Source organism: Cryptomeria japonica, chromosome 2, assembly GCF_030272615.1.
Source record: "Cryptomeria japonica chromosome 2, Sugi_1.0, whole genome shotgun sequence".
NCBI classification, from domain to species: domain Eukaryota; kingdom Viridiplantae; phylum Streptophyta; class Pinopsida; order Cupressales; family Cupressaceae; genus Cryptomeria; species Cryptomeria japonica.
This window is the reverse complement of record NC_081406.1, coordinates 174,691,019-174,706,087: the sequence shown is the minus strand read 5'-3', so window position 1 is coordinate 174,706,087 and position 15,069 is coordinate 174,691,019. Positions and strand designations below refer to the sequence as shown.

The window sequence follows — 15,069 nt, the reverse complement described above, 5'->3', positions numbered from 1 at the left end:
GTTTCTAATTTGTTTGTAGTCTCATACTACAAATTTGGAAGAAACACTAAAGGGGGTTCCTCTCCTTTTTGATGATATTTTTAGTATAGATTTTATCCCATGTTCATTTCCTTTGGATATTGACATTCATGAATTTCCTCAGTTACTTGATTCGTCATTTTCATTGATTGGGATAGATCCTGATTATGCTGTGGCACATTCAAGCTTGGAGATACATAATTACTTTTAGAGATTCATGTTTTGAGACTTATTCCCTCATTTTTTCGCTTGGACATGGAGTTGCTTCCACATTATCCATTAGAATATTTTCTTCCCAAAGGAATGCATGTTGCTTACAAGCATTGGATCATCCTTTATCTTTAGGTATTCTTCATCGACATTAGAGCTATTTGATTATGGGGGAATATATAATCTCTCTATTTTTCCCTCTTATGGGGGTGGGTCATGGATTGTATATTCATGATGGATGTATTTTTTTGGGGTATCATTGAGTCTTTCAATCATCATCACTTGTATAAATTTGTTTGTATCTTTTCTCTCTTTTAGAAAGAAGTTTTGTCCCACTAGGTTTTCTCCTTTTCTTTGGCTATGAGAGATTGCATTATAAATGGGTACCTAACATGACCTAGTAATTGGGACCCATAATTATCTTCATGTTTTGCATCATTTGCACAATAATCTACTACTCCCTAAGTTGCACAATATTGGTGTAAATAAGGTTTTTTACTTATCTAGTTCACTTTTAGGTTCTATTCACATATTAAGTTTATTTAGGTCGTAGGAAATATTTCTAGAGGATCTTGGTTGAAAAATATATCTTATCTTATCTTTTGACATATAATTCTTGTTTCCTAATTCATTTAATGATTGCCAAGTTAGTTGTCTCAAGTTGTCATATTAATTCACACGTCACAATCTTGTCTAATCCAAACTATCAACCTTTGTTCATGCCACACCCTTTGAAGGGAGAAGTTTCAAAAGTGGTTAGTGTTGGTCTTGGAAAAAATAAAGAGGTTTCAAAGCTATTGTCAGAGCTTGACAAGGTTCCCCAAACTTGTTCAAACACCAATCAACTCCAATCAAGGTGTTATATTTAGGTTTAGGTCCAAAGAATGAATGACACATTCCATGTGTCCAGTTTGCACATTTGTAGAAACATGAAAAGGGGCTCCCCTTCCAAATGCAATGGTGCACTTTGATGACACACAATCATCCCTAATGCCATGCAAACTCCTTATTTGTCATTGACTTTTCAATTGGGATATCTTTGGAGATGTGATGGCTATTGATCTTTTTGATTAATGACTAGGTATTTTAAACTTGAGACAAATCCCTCCACACCATTTGATAGCCCACCAGCATATTTAACCCACAATAAATATTTAAACATTGATTAACGACCATGTCATTAATCCCCATAGCAGAAGCTTGTTGTTGATTCTAAATTTATTATTCCAATTGCCCCAATGACCTTTTCTTGGAGGTAGAGGTTGTAGGGAAATTCCATAACTCTTTCGTCATGCTTTGCAAAGAAGATCTACTCACATCCATGCTCATTGATTGTTCTTTTTGTTAGAGTGCCATCCACTTTTCTGATTTTGGTAGCTGATTTCGTGGGGGTTTCTGACCCATTCCCATCCCCTATATTTTTTTCGTGCTCAAGAATCCCATAGATGGTTTAAATAGGTTATTAAGACTCATTGTAAAGGGTTCTCCCTTGTTTCTCTTATAGATACATGCATTTTCCCTTGGCATTTTTACAACTATAAATTGGCTCTTGACATATGAATAAATAGAAGCTATCATTTTACCTTTTCTCCATTCTGATATGCTATGTAAAAGTCCTTACCTCCATGTTGAATGGATTTTTTATTATTTCCCATGTATGTATCACATGTTGACCTTGTATATGAAGGCTAACTATGGAAAACCCTCTTCCCTCTTAGCGCTTGTCAAACCCCAACCTTCATGCTTACTCTTAGGATCTAATTTAATAGAGAATTATGTATGTTCCTTTAATAGTTTGATTGATTCTTTGTGCTATTTAGAGTAAGGAGAAACAATTATGATCTTGGTGTCCCCTTCATTTCTGCAATAGAATAGGATTAGAGTAGGGATTTCAAGTGTTGGGTTGTACCAATACTCACACTTAGATTATAGAGGAAGTTGACCTTCTTTAGAGACTCAAACTCATTTGCAAGGGTCCCACACCTTGAGGTTGTTTCCATTGTGTCATTAGAATGCTAGACCTAGTCTAATAGGGTGTAATTTCATGAGACAACAATACCAAATTATATGATGACACATAATATATAAAATACATGTTTTAATGATAACTCATTGATGATTTTTTTCTTTACATTTTATAATATTACAACAAAAATATGTTGCTGTGGTGTCATCTTTAAACAACTGGATTATCAAAAGGTGGTCATATATAAGGAGCTTTAGAAAATATTTTTAAGAGTGAGGTTCCATGAAATTAAAAAAAAATGTTAGAAGAATTTAATGTTAGAAAATAAGAGCCCAAGTTATTAGTTTTCAATCATTTTCTTGAAGTGGGGTTTGACAATTTTCTCCAATGACTTAAAGATTTTTTTTCCACATAATATTCTTAGAAGAATGGAAACTCTCAACTAATTTTTAACATTGAATATTGCCAAAATATATAAAAAAAAGAAAAATACCAACTTTAAATTTTTATCATTACTTATTAATATTAAGTCTATAAAACTACCTAATTATTAAAAAAAATCTTTTAAAATTCTAAAAAGAGTGAAAATAAATTTACATAACCGCTCCATAAAACCATAGACCAACTTTAAGGCCTTAGACTTATGTCTTGCTTGCCAAATAAATTCCCAAACAAAAAATCAGTGTCATTGGAATCATTGAAATAGAATGAACAACTACACGCGATGGTAGCGTTTAATAATTTATTGCAGTAGAATGAATAACTACACGCGATTCGAAGATGAAATTGGCCATCTGAGAGCACTCTGTATGGAGGATTTATTGAAGGAGGCACTTCACATTCTTCTCGCTGCATACAACCTTCCTGCACACTCATCTACGTATTTTCATCCATTGCAGACCTGCACTGCAAAATATGCGCTTTCAGAGGGTAAAGTTAATCCACACGCTCATCGACAGGGAATTGGCATTTGCTACAGGCACATTTTTTCAAAATAAGCTTATCATGATGCATGTTGAATGTGGAAGTTTAGTGAATGGTCGGAAAGTTTTCGACTGCATGACAGAAAGGAACGTCTTCTCATGGAGTGTGCTGATTACAGCCTACAAAAGACATGGGCTTCCTAAAGAGGCGTTGACACTGTTTAAGCAATTGCAAAAAAGTAATGTCCAACTCAATCGGTTCATCTTTGCCAGCATACTTCCAGCTTGCGCCAAATTGGGAGCCTTGGAACAGGGGATGGACATTCACAAAAGCATAATTAGAAATGGATTTTCGTCTGATGTTGTAGTTGGGAATGCTCTGATAGACATGTATGCAAAATGTGGAAGTTTTCACAAGGCACGCAAATTGTTTGACAAAATGCCTGAACGAGATGTGGTATCTTGGAATATGATGATAGTAGGATGTGTACAAAATGGTGCTTTAGATGAGGCTTTGAGGCTTTTCGAAGTAATGCCTCGGCCAGATGTGTTTTCTTGGAATGCGATTCTTGCTGGATGTGTACAAAATGGGTTTGCTGGAAAAGCCATGAAGGATTTTAATCAAATGCAATTGGCAGGTGTAAAGCCTGACGCATCAACCTTTACCACCATCCTCCCTGCTTGTGCTAAGATGAGAGCTTTGGAACAGGGTATGGAGATCCATCACAGGCTAACTAGAAGTGGGTTTTTGTCCAATGTTTTAGTTGGGAATGCCCTGATAGACATGTATGCAAAATGTGGAAGCATACAGAAGGCACGTGGATTGTTTGACAAAATGCCTGAAAGAGATGTGGTTTCGTGGAATGTGATGATTGCAGGATATGCCCAAAATGGTTTTCTTGATGAGGCTTCAAGGCTTTTCAAAGAAATGCCTCAACCAAATGTGGTCTCGTGGAATGCGATCCTTGCTGGATATGCACAAAATGGCCTTGTTGAAAAAGCCTTGGAGATTTTTAAGCAAATGCAACAAAAGGGTGTCCAACCTGATCAGGGCACCTTTGCCAGCATCATTCCAGCTTGTGCCAAAATGGGAGCTTTAGAACAGGGTATGGAAATTCATGAGAGCATAAGGAAAAACTGTTTGTTGTCCAATGTTGTAGTTGGGAATGCAATGATAGACATGTATGCCAAATGTGGAAGCATACAAAAGGCACGCAAGTTTTTTGACACAATGCCTCAAAGGGATGTGGTCTCATGGACTGCGATGATTACAGGATATGCAATGCATGGCTATGCTAAAGATGCCCTCAGACTCTTTGAACTAATGAAGAACTCTGGAACTTACCCTGACTATGTAAGCTTCATTTGTGTTTTATTTGCATGCAGCCACGTAGCTTTAGTGGATGAGGGTTGTAAATTATTCAATAGCATGAGTGAGTCTTATGGCATTATGCCTACAATAGATCATTATGTATGCATGGTTGACCTTCTTGGACGTGCTGGCTATGCTGAGGAAGCCCTAAACTTCGTCATCAAAATGCCAATCAAACCTAACGTCATTGTGTGGATGTGTTTGCTTGGCTGTTGTAGATCAGTTAAGTTGATAGGGCTAGGAGAATTTGTGGCAACTCTCCTTTTTGAGTTGGATCCCATAAATGCTGCACCTTATCTTTTTCTCTCAGATATTTATGCAGAAGAGGGAAGGTGGGATGGCGTTCAAAGGGTCAGGAAATTGATAAAAGATAGGGGAATTAAAAAGATACCTGGATGTAGCTGGATTGAAGTCGATAAAACGGTACATACTTTTTGCGTAATAGCTAGATTCACACCCGCAAAAACAGGAGGTCTATGCAAAGTTGGAAATTTTTTCTTGGGAGATGATTGCAGCGGGTATACTTTAAATTCAACACGTAGTGTAATGTGGAGTTGAAAGAATAATCCCTTTATCACTACAGTCAGAAGTAGCAAATTGCATTCAGATTGTCAAACATTGTCCCCTGGAACAACAATTAGAGTTGTCAACAGCTTTCGAGAATGTGTTGCTTACCACAAGGCAACCTATTTATTTCTAAAATTATTGCAAGAAATTTTGCTGCGAGAGATGCAAGCAGCTATCGTTATTGGTGATGTTCCTGTGGAGATTGTTGGTGATTCTAAGTGAAGCAATCCCAGGCTTGCACGATAAGAAGGGGATCTCATTCTTCCAGTGGTAGGAAGGAATTGGTTTTCCTTTTTCAGTTTCTATAATTGTTTGTTTGTGTTTGGAAAGCCAGAATATGCTGTTGACTTGAGGATATCATATGTGTCGTATGCAATTATAATTGTTAAGTTACTTAAAGCCCTGTTTTACAATACTATGTGGAAGTCATGATATTTAACTGTTTCCAGGAAGACTGTCTCTGAGTGAAAATCTGGAGGGACAAAAGAAGAGGAATGCTTCAAGTAAATGCAAAACTGCCCAGAGAGAGAGGGGCTTACAATCAATTCAATGCTTCGATACGAGGTAAGTATATCTCAACAATCTTTACTCCAACCTTTTTTTCTTTATATTCTTTTGTAGTCTGAATTAGTTCTATTTGGTTTTTGCCTATATCAGGTCTGCTATTTGGGACTCAATTATACAAGTATAGTATATAATTTTTCATTTGTATTGTATCGTTTATTACTTCGTATGGTCTTTTTGCCTTGATCAATTGAAATTCTCTTTTCTCGTGCCTATATCAAGGTTACCCATTTGTGATTAAGTTATATGTACTAAATTTTACATTGTATCTTTGCCATTTATGGTTAGAGATTTCTTTTTTGGAAAAGTAATTTATTAGTAGGATTCAATTATATTATTAAGTAGGCGGTGTCTTTTGTAGTGTGTTAAATTGAGATGTTTCATTAAGATTCAATTGAATAATTTTTGAATCAATCTAATTGATTCATATTAATTCACATGAATCTATCTCTCATAAGCATGAATGATGTATTTAACATTAATTATATCTAGATGTGAATAGATGCAATAAGCACCAAGTGGATCATTCTTGCTCATGAGAAAAGTATTCATGTGAATCATACTCAAGAAATATGGATCAATGAGATTTACTCAAAAAATTCACATCTAAATACAATGAATATTGAATGGATTATTCTCAAGAATATCCAGGGACACATTTCCGGGTGAAACAAACCTGTTGCAGGGACAAGGGGACACCGGGAAATGTTTCCTTGGTGTTTCCAATTTGTAGAAATGGCGGAAGCGTATATGAAAGTGAGGATGGCACCAAAAACGTAGGGGGACGGCTGGGGATATACCAAATATCCCTCAACTACCCCGGGGACAGTTGGTAGTCCCTCGACTTTTCAATGTGATTTCTGAATTTATGAATATTAATATTTTGTTTTTGAACTAAAATACAATATTATAGATGCTACATTATTGGATTTACAAATTTCAATTTCCCATCGAAGGGATGTCGCACTTGATATCCTTCTCTATACCCAATTTTCGTACTTTAATTATAAAAATGTGGTATTCATTGTACTACATACATTAGGTAACAAGTCACATACATCGAGTTTATTAAAGTTTATATAGTAGAGTCCTATCTTCATATAGCTTTGAACTGAATCACCTAGCCGTATACTTCACACCATTAGGTAACATCAAATCCAGAAAACATTAATAGTTGCAACTAGGGCTTTCTTGGACAGGGTGGGTTGGCATCATTTACCAAGTAAATTTATGTTTCATTTATCTGATCTTTTGATGTGCTGTTATGTGACATTTGTTTTCTGTAATTGACAAGACTAGATATTATTGACTCTTTTAGTTAGAGTACTATGGAAAATTAAGTGTCTTATACATAGTATTAAGTTACATTATGTATATGAATTTCAATTCGCAAATCCGTTTGTCCCGTCCTCTGTCTTGGAAATTCAGAATAATGCAAATTCTTCTTGATCATGAGAGATGGGTTCATGTGAATTACTACTTCTAAAATATAAATAAAAAAATTGACTAAAAAATTATGAAATTGAATGTTAATAAAACCTTATCAATTTATATGCTTTTTTAATTTAAAAGATATATTTTCATAAATAGAAATAACAACTTTTATAATATTTTAATTCCATATATTTCCAGTACTTGCAAAACAGATATAATGAATGAACGGATAATGGATATTTTAATTACATCAGTAGGAGCCTTTGTGTGATCCATGAGAAAAAAAAAAGAAAAAAACAAGAAAGAAAGATAAAGATTAACTAAAAGATTTTTTAGTTGTATCTTCCTCAAGGCTATTTGTCCGCTTGACAAATTCAAGATGCTTTGAGAGTATTCAAATCTTCATATTGTATTTGGGGGTTTTTGCCTTCTTTGCTCGTCATGTGATGCAAATTTTTCTTTAAACCTGCCTGTACCATCTCTATCCCAGCCGATAATTAGTAACAAAAAGACACCTGATGGCCGATAATTAGTAAGAAGTCAAACAAAGAGAACACTTCATGGACATAGATGACAAATGCTCTATTCACCGTACAACCATTTTTTTTTTACCACCAGAGAGAGAACCAACGTAGATACACCAGAAAATAGCTCTAAGCAATTTCCATCTATTAGATTTACTAAAGTTTCATACCAGAATTGTAGACCACCACCCACCAAAACAAAAATATACCCCCTATAAATCAAATTGAAAAAAAAAAAACAGGGAAAGACACCAAATGTCCACTTTGATAGCTACAGGACAAGTACTAACAAAATTCCAAAAATATTCAAGCATAAAGAACTGACGAATAGTGGGCCACGCCATTAAGGGGCAGTCACATCACTCTCGCCATCTTTTTAAAAGAGTTTGAATTTTCCCGGTTCGGAAGAACTTGATTTGCTATAGGATGAGGGTACATAGCTTCCCGTTGTCTTGTCTTCAAAGCATTCTCTTTGGATTCCTCAGCTGCACAATCTTAGCCACCACTAAACCATCCACCCCATTCCTTCTGGATTCAATTTGGTATTAGACAATAATAAAAGCGTGTGACTGAATTATTACTTGCAAATAAATCATGAAGAGAGGCGTAACACCATCGTAGAAGACACTAAGAGAATCTTGATCAATGCAAAGTTTGATCGAAGAAGTACGACTATGAGATGACCACCGAGTGAAGATAACTTGGCGAAAAGAAGGAATCTCATTTGAAATCTTTTCACGTAGAAAGTTGGTGCACAATTAACAAAAATTCTATTTGAACGGGTGATTGAAGCCCATCAGGAAATCAGATAAAGGAGACTTTACATTCACTTCTTGCCAGTGGCTTGAAACAGAGGTAAAAACTAGTCGTGTAGGATTTTGGCATGAAGGTTCACAGAAACTAAAACTATTTCTTTTACATTTGAAACACCTTCCTAGAAAGTTTGCATCACTGCTAGCTGTGTGACGAATCTCCAGTTAACTAAAATTCATTACAAGAGAGCAAATTGAGGATGAATTTTAAAGATTTTGAAAGATATATGGTGTGAAACAAACTCCATCGCCTCTGCTAGAGAAGCATTTCGGTCTATTAAAAGTTACATATCATTATTTCTCCTTTCAAAAGTTCTATTTTTGGAAAAAGAAAGCATTTTCGGGAAGCCAATTTAAAAGGAAAGAAAACTCTAGGTTGAAGAGTATTTTAAAACAAAATCAAATGGTGTAATAGGCACCCTTGTATTTCCTTGTTTTTGTTTTGTTTTGTTTCTTGAGTTTTGAGAATGTTTGACAGAGAGCATAGAAGAATAGAAAGAGCTATTTATATTGCATAAACAGTAAATAAAACAAAATGCTTGCAATCTTCATTTCTTAAAATTAGTCATAAAATGATTGAAGATATCTAGATGGATAAATCTGATTATAAACACAAATATAACATATCCATTTATTGGGAATGAAATAAATGATGCAACAATAATAAGTAGCAAGTACAAGTTCTAGAAACTCTAGTTTCTTTACGAAAATACTCCAAAATGGTAACCAACAAGTACAAGTTCCAGAAACCTTAGGTTCTTCACCAAAATACTCCAAAATGGCACGATTGTGTCTAGAAGTGTCAAAAGTAGCTACGATATTCAGTGAATGCAGATATCAGCTCCTTAATCCCCAACTATGTTATCAGAAACGAGAAAAGAGAAACGAAATGGCAACGACAACGTGACGAGAAACGGGATATCAAAAGTTTGCCTATAAGAAACGACCTTTACATATATGCATGTGTATATATATTATATATACCCATATATACACACCGGTATGCAAATATAAATATAAATATGTATATAAATTAAAATTAATGAAATATAACAAAAATGATTTAAAAATAAAAATTATAAAATTTATATTTATATTTAAACTTTCATTATATTATATAATAAAACAAAAAAATTTAAAAATCACATGCATGAGACGAAGTGCAATAAATCCACTAGAATTTTTTTTTAAGTTTCTATGATAGTTAACTGGGCAAATTCCAACTCGTACTTTATTGCCATTTATGAACCTGAACTGCTCGAAATTAGAGAAAAAATTTAAAAAATCCAAGTTTCTTGTTAAAGTTTTAATGATAATGGTTTGAAATGGAAATTACCACTGAGAAACGGTCGTCCGCCAACGGGAAACCCATTTTGGCTGTCGAAACGCAAAACGGTGGTCTCCCGTCGCGTTTCTGGTAACTAAGATCCCCAACAACTACCCTAGAATCCTCACGTTGACCCTCAAGAAGTGGTACTACTTGTTGGAAATGGTACAACCAGAAAGGGAAATGATACAACCAGCAAAATAGAAATTAAACCCTCCTCAATCTTGCTCTGCAAATTTGAAAATGTAGACTCTAATTTATTCTCGAGATTGAGATTGTATCCATGCTCACAAATCAAAGAGAAGAAGTAATCTTCCCTGATAGAAGCAATATCAAAATAAATACTCAACTTTCTCAAATGAGAACCCCAATCCTCTTATTTTATTTTATTTTTCTTTTTTGTTGCTTTTTTGAAAAACATTTTTTTTTTTTTCACTATTTTTTTGGAAATGTGTTGTTTTTCTTTTTGCTACTTTTTCATTTTCTATTTTTTTTTAGTTTTTTTAATATAAATGTCACTTCCTTTTTAATCTTTCAATGTAGCATTAAATAATAAAGACCCATCTATTAAAATAAATCAACTTTAATTTAATAATAGACCTATATAGTACTTTCATTAAATAAATTAAAATAGCAATAAAGTTAACTTTATTAACTTATAACTTATAACTTCTTATTTAATTTAAAGACCTTGGACTGTATCAAAAGTTGAGGTGATCATCAAAACTGAACCCATTGACAATACTAAAAATAGTAAGTATGTCAATTGACTTTGTTTCTGCCTATAACCGTCTCACTAAACATAGTAAGTGTAGGAGAATTAACCCAAAAAGGCTCCAAAAAAGAGCATTATGCTCGTCATAATTATTTGATCATGAATCTACTTCTAATACCGCCTCTAAGATTCTCTAAACTCACTCATTAGCATGCGGTAATCAACTAAATAGGCTAAAGGTCCCTCCGTGTTGAACTTGCTTAGGAAGGGGACATTACAAATGTTTATAATTTTCTTTTCAATGTAAGTCCAAAGTAATACAAAAGTGCAAATAATTTAATCTTGCATATCAAAAGGTATATTATTTTTTAGTTGCAATTAAAATAGATTTTTTAATTTATTTAAATACAAGAAACTTTGTGTAATTTTTTTCAATTTTTTTGTCTATTGTTGTTTGTAATAAACAAAGAAAAACCTTAGAGCATTCAATATGAATGGTGCCTCTAATTCATATTTATAGATAATGTTGTCATGTTGAATTATGGCATCTAGTGCCTAATATAGGTACAACAATGACATTTGTGACATTGTCTCTATAGATAGTTGAGGAGAAATAAGGGTGAATTTGTTTTGTTGGAGAGATAAAAAAACTTTCAAAATCCTAAACAACAACTTTCAATGCTTTCAAAGTGCTTACATTTTGGTTTGAAGTAGTTCATACATAGTGTACTTGTTGAATTGAACACCCACCAAAGTGCTTGACAACATCACTCTTGAAGAAGCATGGGTTAGAAGCCCTCCATTTGACATCTTAGAGTGTTTGGGTGTACTACTTTCATGCACATTCCCAAGCCTATGTAGAGGACAAAATTGGATGAAAATCCTTTGAAATATATTGTTTTTGGGTACAAGTTAGAGTTGAAGGGATATTGACCTGTGGATTTAGTTACAAAGAAGATGTACATTAGTAGGGATGGCATTTTTTATGAGGAAAACAGATGCAAGATCTCTTCCTCACCATTGCTTGTCAGTTCTCAAACAGTAAGAATTATTGTCAAACTTGAAGATGAGGAACTTGATGAAGAAGCACAAGAAGAGGATTTGTTTCTTGTGCACAAAAAGATTCTTAAGTGGTATTATACCACAATAAAGGATGTCAATATTGGTGTAGCTACAAATAAGTTTGTCACTGGGGCAAAAATTTGTAGCAAGTTTCGCAAGCAAACTTGGCTCTAATGTGCATAGTTATTTAAAGTTCCAATCCAAAGATAGTGTAACAAGCTCTTGAGTCACTGCTTGGCAAAGATGCCATGGATGCCAAATATCAAGAATTGTTGAGGAAATACATATAATTGTTTTATCTTTCATTAAGGAAGAAAACATTGTCGAGGAACAATACATAGAAACTTGTTTATCTTTTACTAAGGAAGAAAGTATTGGATCCAAATGGATTACCTAAATCAAGTATAAAGTTTGACTTGTGGCTAAGGGCTATTCTTAGAGGAAGGTATTAAATATAATGAAACTTTTGCCCCCATGGAAAAGACCAAGACTATTTGAATGGTTTTGGAATTGGTAGTATAGTTTGGTTGGTAGGCTCACTAGATGGAAGCCAAAAGAACCTTTCTTAGTGACTTAACTTGAGGGGTATATTGCAATTGGCCAACAAAATTGTGAAATCCCTTTATGGTTTAAAATAGTTTCCTTGAGCTTGGTACATCAAGAACAATGAGCATCTCCTTCAACATAGATTACTAGGAATCCATATGATCCCAATCTCTTCCTCAAAGAGCACGGGAGGAGATTTAAAATCATCGTTTGACACATGATAAATCTCAAGCTCCTGCATTATTGTCTTGGTCTCAAAGTGTAGTAATAAAAAAATATTTTTTGTCACTTAGATGAAATGTGACAACACATTGCTCAGGATGGAAGATTTTGAACGTATGTTGATCCCTCATGGAGATAGGATTGCCACTTTCCTGTAATGATCCATCACCTCAAGGGAATGCTACTCTTTATCACTAGCTCATTGGTAGTCTCATTTACTTGACCTACAATAGGCTCATTATTAGCTTTGCTATCAACTGTCTCTTTAGGTTTATGGTGGAACCTAAGGTCATTCATTCAAAATCAACAAAGTATCCGTGGTACAATGGAATATGGTTTGGAGTACAAAAAGATTGCGTATTTTTCCTAGCAACAAATGTAGATTATGCATGTTCTGTGGATGATAGGAAGTCTACTTCAGGCTTCATTTTCTCTTTGGAATATGGTATGATATTTCATGGGGAGTTAAAAAAAATCATTGTTGCTTGCTCTTCTATAGAGGCAAAATATCGTGTTGTACTTGTGGAGTTATCCTAAGGTGATATACTTATGTCACATTTTGATAGGCATGGGTGTTCCTAAGATATGTTCGATAGCTTTGTTTTGTAACAATCAAAGCGTGTTGAAGTTTATTTAGAATCCTTTTTTTTACAAACTTATGAAATACATTTAGGTTTAGTGCCACTACATTTGTGAACATCCAATATTGTTCCACTCAAGAGCAACATGCTAAAAAAATTACCATTTCTCTTGCATGAGTGATGTTTGATGCCTTTTGTACTTTCTTGATTTGTTCTTTTTAGTGTAAGATATAATCAGGGGGGATCATTGAATACTACAGTCGTAGTATAATATTATATTATCACTATTGCAATATGTTAATAATAACTCACAAACATTATGAACATAAATGATAACCATAATACATGTTTGTAGTTGGTTGCATTGGGTGGTTGGTTGGGTAGCTTGGCTTTGTTCCAGGTTAATTACCAATTATTCATTTGTATATAAATAAAATTTATTCCTTGCCTTGTGTTGGTAGGAAAGGAGCAATGGAGGCGCAGTCATCGAAGATCCTATTGCACTTCATTGCAAAGAGCTTGCAGAGCCCTAAACTTATGAGAAATCATGTAGGTTCAGAGTAATTTGTATGGGTCACCTCCCATCAAACATATAATTGTATAGCAAAAGATGTAATGTAATAAAGGAAGGAGAATTATAAGGTAGATATGAATAATAGTAGATATATGAAGAAGATATATAAAATTTAATATAAAAAGGATAGATAATGTAACAAGGAGATATATGAATACTGTGAATGTATATGAATGATCTTTGATAGTACAAATATATTATAGTTTTATATATAATATGTTATGTCTTATGAATGTTCTATGCTTCAGTCAAGGAAAACTTTAAGAAATCCCCCTCTCAAAAAAGGTATAAAATCTTGGCGATTTTTTTGTTATTCATAGAAATAACATTTAATTGTATTGGCAAGATTTTCCCTTAAAAAAAAAAAAAAATATTAATGTTTTTGGAGAAATTTTCATAATCAGGTAAAATCAGTAGAAAATGTTGGTGAATATTTATCTTCCTTAAAAATATAAAATATTATTGTGGCAAATTTTTCTTGTATTCAAATATATATAATAATTTTTATAACAAATCATGCATGTATTATAATTTGACGAATGTGTTGGTAAGTAATTGAAAATTTATAATCGTGGTGGCAAAAATATCAATTACTAAGTGATAATAATTTATTTGCTTGGCAAATTTGCATTTCCTGTGTGCGCTTTGATTTTTTCTCATTCTTTGTGATGCCCTCCTAAATGGCACAAGGTTAGTCTAAGATCAAAGAACACAAAAACACACAAAACATTAGTGTTAGTCAATCTAAAACTAAACATATGAAGGCATTCCAAAAGAGACACAAAGAGACATGCTAATATATCTAATAAGTAAAACAAAGATCATGAGACATCTCCAACTGCCTCTTAGCATGGCCTTAGCTTCTTCTCCCTTGTTCCTCTCCTCTCCAAGTTCCAAAATAGTGTAGCTCTCAGCAGCTTTTTGCACTATGGATGCTTATGGAGGATTGAGATTGTAGTATAGCTCTAAATGTGAAATAAAAAGCTAATACTAATGCTAAAATGATGTATTTTAACCAAAAAGACAAGATGTTAGATTGCTTATGCTAAAATGCTCTCTAAAATGTCTATAGCTTAGATGCATACAAGTTTTCAGGATCTGGATTATGAAGGAATAGGCTCTATTTATAGGAAAAATGGAGTAATGGATGGCCAGGATTGAAGGGTTTAATCAAGGGTCAAGCTTGAAAGTTGGGGATCCATGTGCACAATTGGCACCAATAAAATAGTGACAAGTGTCAACACAGGATTGGGTTGAGAGAAGAGGTTGGAGGCATTAAAGGCCTGAGAAGACCTCATGGTTATCTAGAGGCTAAGAGTCAATCCTAAATTAAGATTATCCATTGAATTAAGAGTTAATCCAAGGATAAACCTTTGTGCAAATGTTTAAGAGATAATCATGGTCAAAGCATTAAATGCTTGATGAGACCCTTGGGTTGAGTAGAGGTTGAGTCAAAACAAATGTTTTAACCATGTGGGAGGGTTGAATTAACCATTAATGGTTATTGGAGACTTTGGGGATTAAGTGGTTGAAAGTTGGAAGCCTTCAATGGTTATCAAAGACTTTGAGCCATTTAGTGGTTGAAGGTTGAAAGCCTTTAATGGTTATCAAAGACTTTTAGACTTTGAGAAGTGACTCCATTTTGCTTAGGA

The 15,069-nt window shown here is 33.9% G+C and overlaps 1 protein-coding gene across 2 annotated transcripts; it reads left to right on the top strand.

The window, feature by feature from the left end:
- The first annotated feature begins 2,866 nt into the window (after positions 1-2,866).
- Positions 2,867-13,509, top strand: LOC131049981 (pentatricopeptide repeat-containing protein At2g13600). 2 transcript variants are annotated; one of them, XM_057984100.2, is made up of 3 exons: positions 2,867-5,326; positions 5,506-5,620; positions 13,305-13,509. In XM_057984100.2, exon 1 carries the CDS (start codon positions 3,110-3,112, stop codon positions 5,045-5,047), a length of 1,938 nt encoding a protein of 645 aa, XP_057840083.1. In that variant the 5' UTR covers positions 2,867-3,109; the 3' UTR covers positions 5,048-5,326; positions 5,506-5,620; positions 13,305-13,509. The 2 variants fall into 2 exon arrangements, with proteins under 2 accessions (XP_057840083.1, XP_057840084.1); XM_057984101.2 differs by lacking the exon at positions 13,305-13,509 and adding an exon at positions 5,714-6,905.
- Positions 13,510-15,069: the final 1,560 nt, after the last annotated feature.